General features: G+C 40.1%; 1 protein-coding gene across 5 annotated transcripts in view; it reads left to right on the forward strand.

Moving 5' to 3' along the window:
* GPATCH2L (G-patch domain containing 2 like) overlaps positions 1 to 13,756 on the forward strand; it is a 33,805-nt gene extending 20,049 nt beyond the window's left edge. For 4 of the 5 annotated variants that reach the window (XM_061367425.1, XM_061367426.1, XM_061367424.1 and 1 more), the window contains 2 exons: positions 5,360 to 5,451; positions 11,164 to 13,756. In XM_061367425.1, coding sequence (XP_061223409.1) covers positions 5,360 to 5,451; positions 11,164 to 11,336 — 265 coding nt within the window. In that variant the 3' untranslated portion in view covers positions 11,337 to 13,756. The remainder of the gene's footprint in view (positions 1 to 5,359; positions 5,452 to 11,163) is intronic. The other variant, XM_061367428.1, reaches the window with a different exon arrangement.
* Positions 13,757 to 14,002: the final 246 nt, after the last annotated feature.

Raw genomic sequence — 14,002 nt, forward strand, 5'->3', positions numbered from 1 at the left:
GGGAGGGTAAGAGTTTCAGAAGAGCCTAGAGCCAGTGTTCCCTTCAGTTTCATTTTGAACAGCTGGTAGAATAAGAGAAGAAAGTAGAAGATAAATTTTACCTAATGCCATTTATTGTTTGCCTTGCCTTGAAAATAGGGTTATGGGTGAAAAACGCAATTAAATGCTCTCACTGGAGGTCATAGGAAAAGTGCACCTCAGATGGCAAGTAGATGTTGAAGGTGGAGATTTTGAAGAATTATGTTAGAGGCCTCTGAAAATCACTTTGCTTGTACTCTCAGTTAAAGTTAACTGTAAACCTAGAGTTTAATTGGGTTTAGAAGCAAGTCTCTCATCTTACCTGGAACATGGGGTAAAGATCTAAAGGGGTGAGTCCTCATATAGTGAACTGTCACACACCCTGGATTTGGTTAGAGTGAAGAGGCTTGAATGTCTCTAATTCTAGTTCCATCTCTAGAAGTATACTCATCAAAATAAATCTTATTATTTTTCTTCTGTATCTTTGCAGAGATTTTGACATTTCTGACTCTTACCCAAGTATGTGGAAGTACAGGGATTCCCTGCAATAACACTGTCATGTCTTCCTTTGCTAAAGCCTGGCTAATATTCCAGTTGGGGATATAACTGAATTCTTCTGACAGGCATGCAGTGAACAACAGCTATCAACCTAGTGTCACATGCAATTGTCTGAGGCCTAATGCTCCCATTTTGGTGAATCCTAATTCTCTGAAAAATAAATTCCCCTTAGCTTCAGAATTTTGTTTACCTGCTATTGCTTTATTCACCTTAAAGCATGTTGCCGTTATCCAGTCCATGTGCTCAGCATGTCTGGCAAATACTGGAACTCTTTCTGGAGAAGATATCATGTAATTTAGTATGAAAATTAAGAATGCAATGTATGGGATCACATTGTCTCTGCTTAGAATACTTACATGGAGAACAAGAAGAGAACGTGTTCACTTGTATTTGCCACACACAGACTTTTAGTAACGGAATTGCTATGTCATTACAATGCTTACTTGGGGAACAGTCAGCTGCTGCATGAAGACCTATGAGATTTGGATAATTTAAGAAGTGAGCTGACCTGTTTGTGATTTTTGGAATCTGAAAAGGTGCTCTGGAAGCTCTCCCATGACGTTCTGCAGAATAGAGGAGAGACTCCTATTCACAGGAAGTATCTACAGTGTGATGTGACAGCAGGAGCCACTTGTGTGTGTGAAAGCTTTGCATGCAGATTGGGCACGCAACTTGTACTGATTTACATGTGTTATGTGCACATCAGACTTTGGTGCCCAGCTGTCTTTATAGGCAAAGAGGAGGAAGAATTCTGCTTTTACTATTAATTTTGTGAAGCTACCATCAACAGCCTTGGGTAACACCTCAGGGCTTAGAGAAAGAGCCTTTTATTTGGCCAGTGTTTGCTGGGAATATAGCATCACAACAGCAACAGCTGAGTTGTGTGGAGTTTTAGTAGCAGTATCCTTGTTAGAAGGCTGTCTCTGTTGAACATTTACTTTAACATGAGGATAATAACATCCCTAGTTTGTATGACAGTAGATTAATGGCTGCCTCTTGCTTTCACTACATAATCCAAGTGCTTTGCTTCCTCTAAGGATACAGCTGGAATAAAGATTGTCAGTAGACAAGCTGGGTGATGTAAGATTACAGTGAGAGGTGTACACCCCCAAATGTGTGCTGTGCCTCGTGCCTTCAAGAAGGCCCCAGACTGTCACAGCTCTGTAGTCTTCTCTGAGACCTCTATTGTGAGTTTAAGGTATTTTTTACTCTAAAATGTGGAGATTTCTGTATAATTTAGACTTTGCTTCACAGAGAGTGAATGTTCCAGGGGCCTCATGCTGTTCAGTACGGGTCTCAGTGGGCTAGCGTCTGCTTGTTCTCCATATAGTATGCCACAGATTGTCCTGTCAATCCTAATTTTCTGTTGAAACCCTGTGGTGGATGTAAAATAGTGGCAAACTCCTGTGACCCTAATGTCCACCCCGTGGTCACCTTGGACTGGAGTAAGATAGGAGTCTGGTTTCTGCAATTAAAATTCACTTAAAAAAAGAAAAAAAAGTCACAGAATAAATAAATGAAAAAGAAAGAAAACATTACTTCTGACACATTAGAGACAACAATGAATCTCAGCTTTCTGCATAGCAAAGCATGCTTTTTCTCCAGTGTGACCTGCATGTAGAATCAGGTACCTTAAGCAGCATGTTAAGAACAAGAAACAAATCCATATATCCTGGGTAATTTCTTTAGCTTGTGATTTCAGACAAAACCAAACAAATCCAAGACACTGTAGACTTCTTTTTCAATATAAATTTTTTTTTTTCTACACATATGTAATTTGTAATTCACTAACTCCTGACAAAGAGGACCTTCAGTGTTAGTTGGGTCTATTGCAGCTACGAATGTGTCTACACTTTGGATTGTGCTTTGTCTCTCCAGGTGTGTTCTACTTTTTCTCTTCCCAGGTTAGAATTTCAGTCCTCTTTAGACTGTAAACTAGGTTTTCACATTAGTCTCCAGTCACCTGGCAGATCCAGCTGTGACTGGGCACTGCAGCTTTGTTTTTTTTTGTGTCATGATCAACCAAAAGTAACCAGGGAATTATTTTTTTGGTGCTGTTTGTGCAACATTGAAGAAAGTATAGAAGCTTAGCAGAAGAGATTAAAAATGGGTAAGGACAGAGAAAGTGCCATTCTGGTTTCTCGGTTTAGGCCCACATCTTTTACCCCACAAAGCTCTATGCCTCAGAATTCTTCACAGAGTGATTTGTGACTGCACAGATGTGCATTTTCTGTCAGCCTTTCCTCTCAGCCCTGTTCTGTTCTACTTCAGAGTAATTTTTAAACTGTTCAGAAAAGTTGTTAAGATTCAACTTTGGCAGAAAAGCTAATTCATGGTTACAGCGTGTCAGTGAGATTTTCACAATTTATGATTCAGCCTGTCCACCGCTATGTTGTGTGCTTCACATGACCTGACTTTCCTGGTGATGGTGTTCCTAGGAGTCTGCTGTTAAACTGGGATTTGCCAGTTCTGTTCCGATACAGTACAAGTGTGCAAGCTAGTGATTAGAAATTTAGATTAAAAAGTGTGCTACCACCCAAGAAATTAATCTTTCATAAATTATACCTCAAACAGTCTTTCAGTCCATGTCTTAATAAGGACTGTTATCCCTACGTGCATTCTTTTGCTCCTCTCTCTCCCAAGGTACTTACCCCCTGGAAATGCAGATTTATGGTGCCTGTAAAGTGCACCAGCCACTTGAAACTGACACTTTTACCACCAGGTCAATCAGAGCCAGTGCGTAATCAATGCCTTCCTGATTTACTAACTTAAGTGTGGGTGATCAATAAGGAATAAACCTGAATGAAATACATGTTACAGAGACAATTTATGATCTCTGAGCCTTTGTGTATTAGAGGCAGGGCTGCTAGATGCAGCCTCCTTGCTATTAGTCTCCAGCTAGAGTATGATTTGCCTTTACTTTCATAACAAGAAGGGATTTTGAGATTCTCATTCAGATTCTGTGCCCCCTCCACCCTCCCTGTAATAATGAGGTACGTGTGGGTAGATAATAGTTTGAGCATGGAGCTGAGAGCAGGAGCTCTTATTTGAAATCTAGTTTGTAACACTTGTGAACTGGAAAAGGTTACATAAAGTCTTAAAAATTGATAACATATACTTTTTTCCTAGTCTGTAGTGATTCTCCAACAGGGATCAGATGGCTAACGTTGGTGTAAGTTCATAAAATTAAAAAGGGAACCTTATTATCATGGAATAAAATGAGTTGTATTATTATATATAATATAATTATGTGGCCATCTAGTTAGTAATTTAATGCTGTGTCACTGATGCAAAATAAAAACCTGAAGTTCCACTTGATTGAGGCTATCTTTTCCGTGGGCTGTGTGTGTGCCCAAGTGTTTCAGATTACGTGGTGGGACTGGGCTACAATGCTATATAGCCACTATGCTCATCATGTACAAAAGCAATTTTTAGCATATGTGAAGTCACTTTGAAGTTGGTCACTTATATGTACAAACTTGAGATTTGAATATGTGGTTTGTAGGTGTGCTGGTATTTTTGAAAGCCTTTATTTAGTTCATGTTTTCAGGAGACTCCTGTGTCTGGTTACATTAACATGCGTTCCCAGATTTGAAAAACTGGCTATCAGTGAAACTTAGCACAGCTTAAAAGTTTTTGAAGCTATTGCTTAATGTCAAACTTCGATGACAGATTTTTTTCGACTTCTTGTAGAACTTATGAATTTTAGTTGAGAGGATAGAAGACTAGATAGTTCTTTGTGGTTCTGCTTTGTTGCATGTGAGTAAGTAGACCCAGCAGCGTTCAAACAGTTTATAGTCTTGACTGGTATGGGAAATATTTTTGTATTCCCTACACTGTTCTGTATTGCTACAAGAGTACGCTTTGGTTTTGCATAAATACAGTGTTGAAAACTATCTATTATAAATGTGCTGCCTTTAAAAAAATAAATAAATTTGTAGATTTTTGGTATGGAAATGCAAAGTCATAAACTTTCCCTGTTGTCATTTGCAGAAGATTTCAGTACTTCATAAATGTTTGTTAAACTTTCAGGATTTTTGTTTGTTTGTTTGTTTGTTAATCAAATAACAGTCTTTAAAGACACAGAAGCTTTTCAGCACTTTGTCATCAAAATTTATATGGTTCCAATCTTTGCAGTATATAAGCACTCACAATCTTATTTGCATTCCACTTCTGCATTTTGCACATCAGATCTGATGCACAGAATGACCAAGGGACGTGCCAAAAAACCTCTGGTATCTTGGACAAAGGAGGGATTTGAACCCAACATCATTGCTAAATTACACGGTTTTATTTATTATGGATTGTATTTGAGAAAATTCTCTGGTTTGCTTCCAAGGCTGTCTTTTCTGAATTAAACTTCTCTTCTTCCTCTGTCTAGAACTTGGAGAAGTGCTCAGTTCAAGTCAGTCCCAATAATGCAGGTTTTCTTAATTGGCAAATGGCCAAACTGATGGTCATTGGCAAGCTTCAGACTTAGCAGTTAATAATGACTGGTTGCCTAATGACAAGCCTTTCAGCTTGTTTACAGGTGTAGCAAGCATGTATTGCCATCAGCCAGTTCAGCTGTTGTCACGGCACTTCGATAAGGAAATAATAATTTTGAAAATGCAGCAGATGGTTTTGCGTTCCTAACTTTATGAACTTACTAGTGTAGTGGAAAAAGTCTGCATAGACAGTTGGAATATGGGTATTCCACCGGATAGGTTGGAGGGTGATTGGCCAGTGTGTTACAGGAAGGTGATACTAGAACAAAGTTTTATTTGTTTTCATTTCTCTGTAGGCAAGCAAATGTACACCTGGGACCACCATGTTCAAGGGACATCAAGAGGAAGCGAAAGCCAGCTGCAGCCTCCATGTCCAGCCCAACAACAGGTGACCTGATACCTGTGTGCCATCATTTCTGAAGTCTCTCTTGAGCAAAGTGCCAGTCACAATAGTCAAACAAATCATTACCTTGATTTGAAACTATTGAAAAGTGTGTGAGAAGGGCAACACGTGAGAGAGAATATCATGTGGTTTTTCATAGCATCAAAAGCTGCCTACTAAAGTGGCACTATGGCAGGTTAATGTAATTTACAGTGTGTCATTATACAGTGGGTAATACGTTTCTTCATAAGGTGTTATTTCCACCATTCTTAAATTATGCAGTACATGGTAATAAGGAGGTGATTGCTGTTCATGGTGTGTTCCTTCAGTGTTGGGCTGACATTAGCTGGTGGCTCTGGTGCCCTTTTTCAGCATGTTTTTAGGCACTTTTCCAGGAACAGAAATCTAGCATTGCCTCTTCACCGGGTGAGGCTGCCTATTCCCTGGGAGCTGTCTTAGTCTTGTGAATGAAAATAGTAACTTTTTTCTTGCTCTGGGGATGTACTAATTAAAATGCTGGTTTATTTTCATGTGGTGTATTTCTGGAAAGAGACTGATTACTTACCAGGATCTGAAGAAGCTTTACTCTGCAGACCACAGAGTGGTTTTGGAGACTTTGCTCTGGCCTCTCACCCTACCCTCTCTTGAAATATTTTGCCTACTATCAAGTGACCCATGTTCTTCCAACTAGCTTTTTAAAAAGTTGTTACTGTAATCCAGTAACAAGAAGGTGGGTAAGCTCATGAGAAAAATGGTGGTGTGAAAACAGTGGGGAAGACTGAAAGAATTGGTGATGAATTCCTATTCATGAAGTTTAGGTTTCTTCCTTAGGCTGGTGGATGACAGTAGAGTAATGAAATAGGGAAGAAAGTTGTGCGAGTTTTCCAGGCCACAGATCTGGATTACAGACTGTCTGAAAGGTTCTGTATTAAAAATTAAGAGAAAAAGAAAATAAATTACTAATCTGTTGCTCAGCAAAAGTAATCTGTTACTGAATGTTTATTTAGGATATTCTTTCCTGGCTTTTGAGTATTCCATGCTAGGATATGCAAACTTCTGTAGTGAAAGAGTGAGTAAAATTGCATATCCATAACCACAGAATTTTACTTCTGGGAATACTAGGTTTTCTTGGTAAAATGCTAGTGTCTCACTGTCCCCTCTTACCTGTCCATTAATTTATTGTTCAGACTATATTCTGTACTGCATTGCTGGTCACTTTCTATAGGGAGAGTGTCTGTTTCTATGCCTACATGTTTCAAAATATTATGTATGTTGTACTTACTTGACTAGGCAAATTGTACAGGGACACTTTTTGAAGACTTGAATCTGCATCTAGGGTGGAACCAAGCACTGGAATCTTGGTTTTGTTTAGGATAATTTTGTTCCTAGTAGCTGATGCAGTGCTCTGTTTTGTCTTTAGCCTGATAACAATGCTGATAACACACCAATGTTTTAGTTGTTGCTCAGTAGTGCTTACCCTGATCAAGGACTTCTCAGTCTTTCATGCTCTGCCAAGTGAGGAGGGGCACAAGAAGCTAGGAGGGAGCAGACATAGGGCGGCTGACCCAAACTAGCCAAAGGGGTATTCCATACCACAGCACGTCATGCCAGTGCATAAACTGAGTCACCTGAAAGGCCCAGATCGCTGCTTGGGTCGGGCTGGTTGTTAGTCAGCAGGTGGTGAGCAATTGTACTGTGCATCACTGTTGTTTATTGTTTGTTTTCCTTTCTCCTTTTAGTTTTATATTTTTTATATTGTCTCCCCTTGTTATTTTACTTAGTAGTAGTAGTGTATTGTACTTCAGTTATTGTACTGTTCTTATCTCAACCCATGGGGTTTACATTCTTTCAGCTCTCCTCCCCATCCCACCCAGGGAGAGGGGAAGGCTGGAGGTGAGCGAGTGGCTGTGTGGTTCTGAGTTGCCAGCTGGGTTTAAACTATGACAGTAGCAGAGGGGTTTCAAAGTTTTTTCTTTTTAGGGGAGAGGGGAAGAAAATTAGAGTATGCATTACAAAGTAAGGAAGGAGAGTGTGGTTACTAGAATCCAGACAGGATGCTTGGTGATCAAGAGAAAAGTGCTGCAAGGTTTTTCATGGTCAAAAAGGGTAAAGATTTCTTACTTAGACCCTATTTAGAAATATCCCCAGCAAAGGTAGTAGCTATGGACAGGTTTGCTATAATACTGACTTGTGGAAAAAACCTTTTGATTGTGTAGCTGAAGCTGTGTCCTAGCTGACTTAGTACAGCAGTCTTCCCATTGTAGCTGGAGCACAACCTGGGGGTGTAACTTGGAAACTTCTGAAATCTGGAATTATTTCTGTCAAAGGTGATCTGACTGGAATTACTAATGCCTAAAGAAATACATAGGATTACTGTGCAGTAATGTAGAATTGACTGATGACTCTTATGCTTAAACATTGCTGAGATAGTTACAGATTTTTCTCCCTTGCCATGAATCTACTCGTCCACTCATAAATGTCTTACAATGGGGCTCCCCTGTACCTGAGGAATCACAGCAACCTCATTTTCTCACTACAGAGGCTTTTTGTTTGTGGTGTTTTACTACTTCTTCAAAAGATGAAACACAAGTAGATCAGAATGCAGGCCCATGTCTGTCACTGCAGGCGCACAGAGTGGTGGATTTCTTCACCTTTAAATAACATCTTAGCTGAGTCCAATTGCTCTCGTCTCACTTGTTGACCAGGTCCTGCTTCAGTGATCTCCTTTTTTTTGCAACCTGGGTGCCCCGTGGAGGTGAAGGACATAGCCTGAGCTGGCTCCATCAGTCAGCAGAACAAATGGGCTTGCTCTGCTGAACATCGGGCCATCTCGGATTCCACCTCTTTTATAGAGATGAGTGATGAAGAGGGGCTCGTTCCGCTTTGCCGCTGTATTAATACACATCAGGGGCCAGCTCCCGGCACTAAATCACACTACTGCATACATCTGTTATCGGACTCCTCACCAGTGTGATGAACAAGACTGCAGATAGAGGCTTCCTTGTGTCATTCTTTATAGGATTTTCCTAAAAGAATAAATAGCTCAAATCTCTGCCAACACTCTCCCCTGTCATTGTGATGAATTTAGCTTCTTTCTTAAACATGCAGCTACAAATCTTCACCTGTCGCCTCACCCCCCCATCATCTACAGAAAGTTTTGAGTTGAATTTGGCTGAAATCTGAAGATGCTAATAAAAGGCATACGAGATGTGAATGCTGTCTCTCTTCTAGCTGCAGGAATTTGAGAAGGGAACTAGAGATACATTTAATTGGGAGTGAAGCAAAATAAGTTTATTCCATGTCTTCTCACATAGTTTTATGTAAGTGGGTATTTATGGGTTCTGGTAAAGCATCTTTGGACAGAGACCATGGTATGAACATCCAAAACCACGCATTACTGTAGCAGAAATGCTTAGATCTCTATTTTATTGCTATAACGTTAAACTTCTGGTATTAATACTGCGCTTTGAGGTTAACTGGCCTAAATAGTGTAACTGAGATAGAGGTTAAAGAATAGTGTTTTGGAAAAAGGCCTGGCTGTTGAGAGCAACAAAACATGGGTAAGAAAATTCAGAATTTATTTGCACTTCAGGAAGTGACTGTTATCAAAATCAAGTTGGTCCAAGTTATGCCAGTGTTGAGAGAGATTGAAAATGAAAACGCTTTCCACAGTACACAGTTGTGCAGTATGTGAGCCCTAAAGCCCTGAAGTTCTCACCAGGTAAGAACACAGGTCTGGCTGGTGTAGTCTGGGAATAGAGTAAGGAAATCTGGAGGAAGTAAGAATGGCTGTACTGGATTAGACCAGAAGTTCATTCAACTCGGTGACCAACGGCCAGTGCCTAGGGAGGAAGAAAGTTGGTTGTGATAAAGGTCCTTCAGATTTTCAGTGATCTATGACAGGGCCTTCAGAAGCCACAGGTAGTGTACTTGTGTGTAATTACTTTCTGTTGCAGTGCAAATAGAGTTGCACTAATGTCCCCAATGGCACAGTAGAGCTTGTCTGATAAATAGTGTATAAAATGTTATTCTTGTCGTAGTTATTCTCTGTTTTGAAAGGGATCTGATGAAGATTGTCATGTCTGTCTTTGGTTTGTCAGAAGAGGCCACAAGTATAGATGGTTGCGAAATAAATGATGAACAATTGTCCAGCTTTACATTGGTGCTTTTAAAGTTTATTGTGGTCCAGTCCAGTGAGTCTGGTGTAAAAATCTGCATAAGTCGATCTTTGTCTGCCTTGTCATATATTCATACTTAGATTGTGGAAAACAGTAACTTCTAAAAAGTGCCAGTTAGCAGCCTCTGAAACTGCTTATCAGAAAACAGCCTGATGAGTAGTAGCAGTTTTGTGATTTTTCTCTCTTCTGTTTCTTGCTGATGGATTCACCTTTTGTCATGGTATGATGGTACCCAGCAGCAAGAAGCCTGTTTTAGTCCTTTGTTGTTTTTTTTCTCTTTTGTGAGCAAGATAGAGAGCCTGAGTGGGGAGACTGCTAGCAAGGGGCCCATGGTGTAGTATTGGTGGTGCTTATTAAAGGACTTCATTGTTTTTGCATGTTTTATCTGACGGATGTGCCTGATGGAGGAAGCTGACGGGCTAGAGGTAGAATATGCAATGTACTGTTATCAGCTGTGTTGTTGTGGCTGTATGGGAATGACTCACTGTTTTGAATGTACAGAAGCAGGGTTGTTGGGGTTCCAGATCTACTGAGTGGGGAACCTGAAGCATTGAACCAGCTTTTTATTTAAACTTCAAAGCAATCAGTCCACTAGTTGAAGCTTGTTACGGCCTCTTTATCCTTCATCCACTACAGAGCAGCAGAGGCAACTTGTAATAAAAACACACAAACAGCTATTATCTATTGTGAGAATACAATGAAAGAGAGAGATGTTTCGTACTGAAGCAAGCGCTTGTTCAGAAAGCTACTGGTTGCCCCAGAGACTCCTGTGGCAGCAGCTTTTTCTTTTTCTCCCACCCTGTTCTGCTTTTGAGGATTGAATGATTCAGGATACTGAGAACAGGAGCAAACTCTTATCTCCTCTGGAAATTTGCGTGGCTGCTGGTTTGAGCTATGGATCTGCAAATCTCTCTTGCTAATTATAGCCTGTCCCATTTTGAAGTAGTGGTTGTATGGATAAAATGAGAATGGATTCCATCATAGCTTAGCAAGTAACTTCTTGGTATAATATGGTGATTTGCCATACTAGATATATGTGGAGGTTTATGGTACTGCCTATACTGCGTAAGGAGGAGAGGTGTATTTTCTTCTTTAACTGAGCTTTGCAACCTGAAATTTGCCAAACCTTCAGAGACTTTGAAATTCCCAGATGTAGGGTTAACTAAGTCTTTGCAAAGAGATTAAGGTATTTTCAGTTGAGTGATTATGAATTGATCCTGTTTAAGTATGGGACAGCTAAAGCTCTTGATTTCCAACAGGAACTTTGACTAAAGGAACTAGTTAGTGGACTGGGAACTTGGAGTTCTGAATATGAGAATCATTATGGCAAAGGTGTTAATGCTATCAAGAACCTGTCTTTCAATGGAATTTGGTGGGGTAACTTGTAGGAACTCAGGGAAATAACACCTTCTTATAGGAAAGTACATATATGTGAGGCGTTTGCCATGAAATCACTTGCTCTAACTATTATTATTTTTTTTTTATTGCCCATTCCTACTTTCTTCTCCTGTTCCCCCTTCCCTGAAATTTTCTATTCCAGCAACTTTATCTGTCCACATGGATGCAGCAGAGTCAGAGCTACCAGCAACACCATCTGTGATATCCCAGAACTCTGAATGGACAGGGAAAACACCAGCAGCGGAGAAAGTTACTATCACTGCCTCCAGTAACTTCTTTAAAATGCCACCAGAGAAGAGCCCTGGATACAGCTAAAAGGAAGCATTGCAACTGTAAAAGCTTGGATTTTGGAAGTGTTTGACTCTGTGTGTCTCTACCAAACATCTTGTTTGGTGGTAATGATAATCTTCAGTATTGGCGCATGATGCCTAGTATCATCCAGACTGATCTGTGCCCCACACACCCAAACCATGTTTGTGAATCTGTGTTTTAAAAAAAAGGTAATCAGTGTTGGGACCTCAGTGGCTTTTAAAAATATTCTTGCTATTGTTGTATTTATTATGCATTCATCTCCTTCCCTGCTGCCAGCTCATATGTGCTGGGTCATGTACAGATTCTTCTGGGTTTTCAGATCTTTATTCACCCCCTGGACATGGTGCTTGTTTGTGCATTTGGTGTTTTCTAGGTGAAAATCCCCCTGCCACTCAGGCAAGTGTCTCCCTCTGTTGTTTTTTTTTTTCAGCTGGGGAATGAGGAGGGAATGCAAACAAGTTGAAACATGGAACCTGAATTCTGTATTAGCAGAATGTTTTCAGGCCATGTGCTAATGGACTCAAATCATGTTGCTTCCAGCGAAGCAAATCCGGTGCTTGTCCGTTCAGAAATTGCCATTGGCTCACTGGCAGCATGATCCACTAGACCATTTCCTTCTCTGTTGTTCTGAATATCTTTAGTCTTGCTTCTGTCTTGCATGGTCTTTCCTAAATCTCCTACTGAATAAGGAATTAGGAAAACTATTTGGACATAAATGTGCAAGCTGGCGTATTTGCAAGGAACTTGGGCCCTTGAATATCCTTGGAGTATGGTAGAGGATACACAAAATTCCAGTTTCTCAGTGTATAAATTATAAAATGACTGTTAGCATTTCTACAGGATGCTTGCCATAGAGGTTAACATGCTGTTAAACAAAAAAGCCATTTAAATTACCACCCGCGTTCAAAATATTCTGGGTGCCGATCAGACCTGTTCTAAGACTCCTAAGTCTTTCCCTCCCTTCAGAAAGTATTGTCTGCTCTCTCTTCTAGAGGTGTCTCCACCTATTGATGACTGGACTTTGGAACATACACAAATGAGATTCTCTTATCTTCGTAGCACTTCCACTTGTTCCTCTGTTATTTTGTGTTGCAGAATATGTGGGATAGTGATTTCTTCCCTCTCTTTTCTTGAATTCTTGATCACGCTTACCTTACTTTTAATTACTCTGGAGCTTGTTTTAAGCTATGTTTTTAGAATATTATACTGCATAGCCTGTATCAAGGAACAGGTGGGCTCATGGCTTTATGAGGCCTTTAAAAATAGGATGTATTTGTATGCTTACAATTCTTTTTTATTTTCTTCACTGGGTGGAGCTTTCAAACAGTACCCTTTAAGCTGTAAATTTCATTTTGAATGTGGAGGTGCACTTAGCACTTTTAAGGATAACAATATTTGCATGGTTTTAGTGGTTTTGCAGTCTTCTGCTCTCCCTTATAAATCAAATAGCTGAGGGAAAGATCAGAGTTTGAGACTATAAAGCAGTGATTTATATTTAACTCTCTATTAAAATGTTAAATGCTCATAACATACACAAAACAAAAATTGAATGACTTGCTAAATCATGATTGACATATACAGTTATACTATAGACACACTGTCAGTGTCTCATCCCCTAAATACCTACTTACTTGGGGGGAGACATCTAAATTGGATTTACATTTCACAGCCCAAGCAAACTGTCAGATATGTCATTGTAAATCCCTCTCAAAACCGTTTGTTTGGTGGTGGTACATTTTTAGAACTAATTAGAACAGGGAAAGCCTTTTTACCTTGCTGAAGGAGTACAGAGGTCTGTTTGGATTATGGCACAAGCTGTAAGGGTTTTGCGGAGAGAGGAGTGTTCCTGTTTTAAAGTAGTCATTGGATTGTCTTATTTTGTAGGTGTTTCGAGCAATGGTACTTAAGAGGTGGCAGGGAAAGTCATGGCACTGTAAGGGCCTGGAGGTTACTGGAAGTTACTGGAGAGTCTGTAATTTAGAATATACAAAGAGAAGGTAAACCTGAGGAGTAGTAGCTTGACTATCTAGTACTCATGAACGCAGTGAAGGGGAAAGGTGGTCACATTCTCTGCCAACCTGCAGATACATATTAGGATTGGCAGCCTCATAACCTAACTTTCAGTCTGCTTTAGTGACAGGGAGTGGTTCTCTAAAATGTAGTTGTGCAATTGAGTGGTTTTAATCTCTGCAACTTCTCTTGGTTTGAGTCTGTTCAACAAATTTCTGCAGATTACTGATCCTTCACCTAAAATTTTAAATTGTGGCCTTTGTGTTCCCCTTTTTAAAACAAATTCTGCTATATCCCGCTACATTCTGAGTGTCGTTCAGAGTAGTTCTGTTTCTTCTGTGGTGTCATGGCAGTTTTAAAACTTTCATAAGAGAGTTGTTTGAGATGTTCAGGAATCTTCATTGTAGCAGTGGGGGGGTCACCAGGCTTCACGGGCAGGGAAAGATAACTTAGATTTTCCTATTGATGTCTGCTGCTCCTGTGAGACCGCACTTGCTCTCATGAGACCTCACTTGGAGTACTGTGTATAGTTCTGGTGTCCTCAACATAAAAAGGACATGGAACTGTTGGAACAAGTCCAGAGGAGGGCCACGAGGATGATCAGGGGACTGGAGCACATCCCATATGAAGATAGGCTGAGAAAGTTGGGGCTGTTCAGC

The sequence above is a fragment of the Neopsephotus bourkii genome, unplaced genomic scaffold, assembly GCF_033783945.1.
Source record: "Neopsephotus bourkii isolate Nb327-2 ecotype Australia unplaced genomic scaffold, CSIRO-AGI_Nbou_v1 NB_1376, whole genome shotgun sequence".
Lineage (NCBI taxonomy): Eukaryota > Metazoa > Chordata > Aves > Psittaciformes > Psittacidae > Neopsephotus > Neopsephotus bourkii.